This window comes from Opisthorchis viverrini (assembly GCF_000715545.1).
Source record: "Opisthorchis viverrini unplaced genomic scaffold opera_v5_181, whole genome shotgun sequence".
Taxonomy (NCBI): domain Eukaryota; kingdom Metazoa; phylum Platyhelminthes; class Trematoda; order Opisthorchiida; family Opisthorchiidae; genus Opisthorchis; species Opisthorchis viverrini.
The window spans coordinates 1,030,371-1,037,951 of NW_008751840.1; the positions used below are offsets into that span (position 1 = coordinate 1,030,371).

Genomic DNA, 7,581 nt, shown 5'->3' on the forward strand with positions numbered 1-7,581 from the left:
ACGACTTTAGCCCAAGACCGCCTGGTAGCACGATTACACATAGTACGGGGTCTCGCTGCTCTTGGTCTTACAGCTCACCTTTGCCCTTCATGGCATGGCTACAACTTGTGGGACGAAGTTCCAGCCGGTGTAACCCACGGGATCATTGCGGCACTCAAGCCCGAACACCACGTCAAGATGACAGCTTTAGGTCGGTTCTTTTGATTGCAGAATTATTGCATCTAGTTCCCATCCTGGACAATATAAGTGCCTTTATTTCGCTTTACGCCAAATTATGTCATAACCTTAACCGGAGAGGCAGATGACAGAAAGATAAAGGCTGTGGTAACCGGACCTGGAAGCATGGACCAAGAGCCACGTCGTCTGCCGTAAAAAGTTCAACAAAAACTCTAAACTCCATGTGAACGTGCACAAAACCTCAACGTCCATACTATTTGCTGATAACTTAGACAAATCTTAGACTGCATACTGGAATACTCAGTCTCAACAGAGGAAATTTTATCCATCTCAAGAGCCCTCCTTCAGTTCCGTGGATGGCTATTATTGAAACTGTCAATTTCGGAGGTATTTTTGAAACAGCAAGTGCTCCTGTTTCTCACAAAACTGTGTACCAAATCTCACAGGAAACTGAGCACAACAGACTGGTTAGTGACCCGTATCCGATCACCTATAAAAATCGGAATCGCCCACCGGAGTACACAACTCCCCTGCACAGGGGAAAATAAGTTGTGTGCGAACATTTGCTATCAGATTCAATCCATTCGCAAAGGAGTAGCCTTTCGGAACACAACGGGAAAAAACTTCTGGTTCCAAGAATTATTGATACATACCTTGAGAAGGACAAACACGATCGTTCGTCATCGACTTAGATTTGCCAGTCGACAGTGATGTGAAAATGCCTATCACGCCAACACTGCTTCTACACCGACCTAACTGATCTGTCTTGACAGTTTAGCCTGGGAGCTGTCTGGAAGATGTTACATAGTTACTATGTGCCATGAAGCTACGCTTCACGAAATTTTATGCTTGTTTCTCTTATTTAATTATTGTCAGGCAGCGCAAATATTAGTAACTCCTTGATGATGTGGCGATGAGGACACCGACCCCCTCATGTTAGTACAATAATACACGCAGGGCTGTCGAACAGCTGACAAATTCACCCTGGTCTAAACTGAAAATTGTTGAAAGCATGCACAGATAACCGGGTTTTCCGCAAATGTATGCGGGTATTCCGGATGCCTCATCGTAGACGTTCCCAGAAGGAAAATGCCGCGTTGATGAGACAGTTTTCTTATCTCCTGAAAGTAAAGGAAAGTCGTATAAACATTCCCATCAGCTTATGATGTGACTTTACGTGTGTACAGCAAGTTCAAATAGGTGAAAAAGCAACGCGACGCTGAACCATTGTTGGACTAATTTGAAATCACCGAAATCGTTTAGTGTTGCACCATTGTTATCACAGCCTTGATAGGAGAGTGTCGATAGTGCGGAGCAGCGTACAGTGTCACAAGTAAAATTAAAGGATACAGCGAGAAAATTACACAACTGCATTTGACTCGCGGATGAGGGTGTAAAAGATTCAGCAATTTAGGTCTGTACATCCATGAAAAAAACAGTGAGATTTAACAATTTCCCAGTTCCAACGTTTAGAACTCAATAATATTAGAAAGCGTTGAAGAGCGTATATCAGCAAACACCTGCGAATAGAGTGCGAACCTCCGAACTGTATGCTTCGGCGGGTATCTGGTGGACCAAAACCCGTCAAACTCGAAAGCACGGCAGTTTTCATAAGAATTCGGGAAGTACACGAAAAAAAACCGGATTACGGAGAAACCGATCACGATTCTTGTGCCGGGGTAAAATTAAACTGGAGCCTGCGGTATTGCGTTCTTGTAGGCAGTTCCTCTTTTGCGGGAAGTTGGACTAGTTTTACAGAGTATTGGCTAAGTTTTGGAAAAAGGGGTCTACCGATCACAGGTGTGCTTCGTTTTCAGTCAAGATCAAATTGTTTGTTCACAGACATCTAAATACAGACAATGACCAATACTGGGCCTCTCACCACCATCCGATTTTGTCCAGTCAGATAAACAGATTGATAAGTGAGACGTAAAAGGAATCGCACATGGGACCATTCAATATTTTGTCCGCATGATACAATAAAGTCCGACTTACATTATCCTATTATTAAGATAAAAACAGCAATGACCAGACGCGCTCCCATTAACATTAAATCTCGAAAGATAATGAAAAAGCGATGGATTCAAGATCTTGTGTCACCTGTGTACCTTAAAAAACGCATAGTAGTCTCTCTTTGAGCCTTGATAGACTCTTTGGGGTTATGAACTACACACATGGCAATGAAATTCCAGCAGCCAATAACAATTCGGGACAGGAACTAAGATAAGCCCATGTCACCATACCCTGATTAGGTGGTCACATATGCAAGACCCGATGTCCCCTAGTCTAGACCACTAAAGGGAATCAGTGTGACTGCCATAACTGGTATATTGCTGTCCATCTCGATAGAGTACTAGAACTGGATTTGAAAACACGCTCCGCTATCTTCAAATCTTTATGTCGCGGCGCACTCGCGACAGTAAGAATCCATCCACGTGGGAGCAGGGCTGCTTGCATCCCTGAATTAACTGACGTGATTCAGAATTGCGCACACTGCCAACTGATGACCGGATTGTCCCCCGACTGGTGCTGATACACTTTTGACCTCATCACTTCATCTTACCTGAGACCTTGTGCTCAACTAGGCATTATATTCACCAGCAGTGCCAGCATCTTTACAGTATGCGAGTCGGCCTCTTACACCTTTTCTGATCGGTGTTCAACCCTTGTCCTCAAGGTTTATTTCAGAATGAATCAGAGGTAGGACTCAAGGAGTCAGTTAAAAAAGACTTTCACAAGATAACATCAACCGACTAAGGTTTCCCATGTAGAATCCTCCATTTGGCTTCACCCAATTCATGGTGAACGCACGACCAGCTACCTAAATTTTCTCTAGGACAAGTGCGCCGCCACTGAAATTATTTGCACCCGTGCCACTAAAACAAACTCCCACTGCTAAAACAGCTTTAAAGCATCAAAATCATCATCGACAGCATGACATCAGTGTTCAACACCGATGCTTCACTGCCGTACGACCATGATTTGTTTGAAAGCCTTATTGTGAGAAAGGAATAAAGGTGGATGGAGAAGGGACTTAGTGCTGGCTTACCACAATCATTCCGAGGTGCCTACACCTCCAGACATTTACTCAGGTAATCTGGATAGAGACTAACAACAAGAACGCCACTGACAGGTTGGCAACCATATCTTGTAGTGTCCCCAACCAAGAAGAGTGGGGATCAGAAGGTCCCCATCCTGGAAGGCGAGTAGCACCGACAGCACCCAAGCGTTTCATACCCCTATGACAGGTCAAGGATTGGCCACCTCTCTGTTTACGCCACTCTGAATTGGGCATGGAAAACAACACTCTCTTCGGAAAACGATAGCTAGGCCTACGCAACACACGTCCCAACCAACGCAGCTCCTGGTGCTGGAGGCATTCTTTAATGGAAGTACCCTTTTCACAACCGAAAACTCGCATTCTAACTGCCTCGATATGGATTCGCCGACACCAACCCACACGAGCTATGGTTCTGAGACAACCATTGTCGAACACACGAAGACGTCTCAGTTCCGCTGCTCGAAAAGGCCAAGTCTCACAGCCATACCACAAGACATCCCACATTGCAGCCTGATACACACATACCTTGAGATTCAGGGATAAACCACTCTGACGCAATAGGTGTTTCAAAGTAACGAACGCGACCCGAGCCTTGCAGATTCGTGCAGTGACCTCACCTGTCACACTACAATCAGAACTAATACAACTTCCAAGATACGTAAAACTATCCACAACTTCCACTACCGCAAGTGGCGTGTTCAGTGACTGCACGTCCACGAGCATGACCTTACACTTTGCAAGTGCATACCAAAGGACGGGATGACTGGTCAATTTATCCAGAAACAACTGCGCCTTCCCCTGCTCTTCGAACATGAGAACGATGTTGTCTGCATATTTCACATCGACCAGCGTTTTCTTCACAGGCTATCTAAACACCAGAGTTTTGGAGACCCTCCAGTGTTCGACCCATTATTTCATCGATCACGAAGTTAAAAAGGAATGGAGAGAGTGGGCATCCCTGACGGACACCACTTTGCGTACGGAAGCATTTTGAGAGCTTCCCGTATACTCTCACACGTCCGGAAGTCTGGGAATACAAAGAACGTATTGTGTTTACAAACTTCCGGGGCACTCCTTGGTGGGCGAGCCTGTCAAGTAGAACAGACCGGTCAACCGAGTCAAATGCGCCTTGGAAGTCCAGGAACACCAGAATTGTGGGCCATTTATACGTATGGCGTTGCTATAGCACCTGATGAACTGTGAAGATTTGGTCAACGCAACCCCTACCAGGCCGGAACCCCGCTTGTTGCTCTCGAGTCAGTATCTCACGAGCTACCGTAAGGCGACGAAGCACAACTGAGGCCAACAGTCTCGTTACGACCGAGATCAAGCTGACCCCTGTGATTACCACACTCACTACGCGTCCCTTTTTTTGAAAATGGGCAATATCACCGACTCTACCAGTTGTCTGGATCAGACTCCTATTTCAAAATGCAAGCGAACAGATCAGACAAGCGTTGGCTGAGTAGTTCACCACCGTCTTTGAACAGTGCGGGTGGGAGGTCATCCAGACCAAGAGCTCGGTGGCGCTTGAGGGAACATATGCAGTCGTAAACCTCCGAGGCCGTAGGTGGTTCCACGTTCACCATCCAGGGTTCTACTTCACCTGTGGGCTTTAGATGGCTACCAGCTTGTGGTCACGATAGTTGTTGTTCGAAGTAATCAGCCCACCGATCAAGGCGTTTTTATTTGTTCGAGATGGTCGTTCCATTCTGATACTTGGTGGTTTCACCCACAAATGGTTTCCGGAGACCGGTCACACGGATCGACTGAAATAATCTTCGGGCTGTACCGGATTTGTGTCCACCATATTTCACGGTCGGATCGCACGCTCACTTTCACTTGACGTCTGATAGCACTTCGAACCGCGTTATGTTCGGGACCGGCTGGGATATTTCTTCGAGATTTAAGTAGTACCACCGTTCGGTCTGATATTCAGTGCTTGGGTGCGCCCGTTTGGGCCGTGCTACAGGCGAAATTCCCAGCACTATGCAGAGGTGGCAATCTCGTCCCGGTATTTGTTCACATCTCTGTGGTAGAGCATTTAGAAGAGAATCTAGAAGACGATTCTGGTAAGTTCGTCTAACATTTGGATCTGTCAGTCTCTTAGTTGCCAAGCGATTTGTTCGTACCTTACGCGGACAAGGGGAAACGTCGGGAGAAGCGACTCAGGCCGAGTTCATGGCCAGAATCCACAAATTTGTTCCAAAATGACCGACAGTCAGTTATTGATCCGCGCCATCGGTAACTGATTGCAATGTGGTCCATTTGAGTTTGTGGCCGGCATGCCGTTGCAGTATACCATGTGGCTATTTCGGAATATGGTACAGCGTAAAAACATCCTGTGATCAGCACACAGCTGAAACAATCGTCACCCATTTTCCGTACGTACCGAGTCCAGTCCATGTCGACCTACTAACTGAGTCTCAGGTACACTGAGCCCGCCGACTTGTGCATTAAAATGTCCAGCAAGCACCACAATATCTGGGCTTTTAGGTCGCCGTACCAGAACATTCAGGGCGTCGTTAAATTCGTCTGTGACGGCATCGGAGCTACGGCCAGTTGAAGCGTGGGCAGATACGATAAACAGACATCTATCAACTTGCTGCTTGTGAGACTTCTTCACAGACGTTGCCAGGCGAACCGCACAGAGGCGACAATCAGCAGGTGTCCAGTCAGGCAAGGATACTTCCGCCCGGTGACTTAGCACAATACCAACCCCTGTGAATCCCGCTGCAGCAGTCTCTGGATCACCAGAGGTGCGCAGCCGGAAACGAGTGGAGAAAGACGGGGCGGTTAGCTCAACCACTGTACTTGCATCCCGAGAAACAGCACATATCAATGACAAGCGAGTCCAGTGTGAGTGCAAGAGCAGCTTATTGTGCTGCTTGCTTCAAACTGAGGACACTGAACGCGGTTAGATAGACTGTTTGTCGAGGCTTGAAGACTAATTTGTATATACCTGAGGATGTCAGCGCTATGTGACGAGCAGATGCTGCACGCAAAACCGATGCATGACGAACAGAGTCATCATTCCTAAGTGTGGGTATCAGGAAGGTCAGCTTCCTGAAAGCAACCACTGAATGCCCGGAATCTACGGAGACTCTCAGCTCCGCTGGGTGTTGACCAGACAGACAACGCCCCCTCAATATGCAGCGCGTCACAGCCTTGCATCAAACCCAGACAGCGCGAGTCAGCGTTGATCAAGGACAGACAACGCCTCCGCAATATGCAGCACGTCGCTGCCTCGTACTAAAGCCAGACCGCGTGCGTCAGCATTGGACCAAGTTCAGACAGTGTCCTTCCAATAAAAAGCTTGAGGCCGTTGTACTTTTCGCACTCGCGCTCTCGCAACCACTTTGTTGGAATATAGCTATTTTGTTCCCTTCCGTGAGCCTTTTTCTCTCCGACACTAGGCACTGGAGCGGGTCAGCAGCAGATACTACAGGCCAGCGAATCAGCAGATATAACAATGGGCCTACAAGGAGAGAGTTATTAATGGGGTGGGAGGAGGGGGGAAAGTATGTGAAGGAGAAAGAAGGGAGGCGTTAGCAGTAGCCTGTTTTCGCTTACACGCCCTGCTGTATGCAGCAAGTAAGGCGACCCGGCTGATGGCACCACGCGACGGCCGATGTGGCATGAGAGCAGTGTTAGTTGTGAATTTCATGGTTGTACGAGGGTTGGGATACTGCCAGGGCACCACACCTAGACAGGAGGACGATTAGGGTCCTCAACCAAAGACTTTGGCTCAAAAGCCTAACCGCAAGGCAGCGGTGTTTGGCGGGAAATGCAAATGCATTACCATTTCTACGGAACAAGTCGCCACCTGTTCCAACCCCCAATATCGAGGGCTAGGAGACTGTCTTTGTCAGACCTCTAACCATTGACAGATGCTGCGAGTGTCACGGGGACACTCCCCAGTATGGCTGAATGGATCACTGAGGTGCGCAAACCGTCACATCAGGGTAAGGTCCAGTCTCTTCGTGACAGGTTGTACGGCAGTGAAGCATTGGTGTTGAACACTGATGTCATGCTGTCGATGATGATGAGGATGTAACTTGATCATAACAGCGACTTTGGTCTTGTTGACAGAGGGTTTCTATCCCAACAAAAAACTGAGTCAGAAGCAAAATTTACTCAGCAATAAATCCACCGATTTTTTACAAAACCCTTTGAACCGAAGAGACTGAGTTCTTTTGGTCATTTTAGTTGGGGCGTATTTTACCAACGATTCACATATTTTGATGAAAGAATTTTCTTTCCCTACCAATCCCTACTTGTCTTCCAAATGCTACACCTTCCCCTCTTTTCAGTTATATTGTGCACGTGACCTGCGACTTAGG

General features: G+C 47.3%; 1 protein-coding gene across 1 annotated transcript in view; it reads right to left on the reverse strand.

Moving 5' to 3' along the window:
- Positions 1 to 5,076: 5,076 nt before the first annotated feature.
- Positions 5,077 to 7,581, reverse strand: part of T265_14371 (hypothetical protein) — a gene marked incomplete at both ends in the record, with an annotated part of 9,013 nt that continues 6,508 nt past the window's right edge. Inside the window, 8 exon segments of the mRNA XM_009173356.1 lie at positions 5,077 to 5,320; positions 5,376 to 5,650; positions 5,655 to 6,129; positions 6,152 to 6,317; positions 6,337 to 6,490; positions 6,503 to 6,657; positions 6,682 to 6,716; positions 6,721 to 6,926. Coding sequence (XP_009171620.1) covers positions 5,077 to 5,320; positions 5,376 to 5,650; positions 5,655 to 6,129; positions 6,152 to 6,317; positions 6,337 to 6,490; positions 6,503 to 6,657; positions 6,682 to 6,716; positions 6,721 to 6,926 — 1,710 coding nt within the window.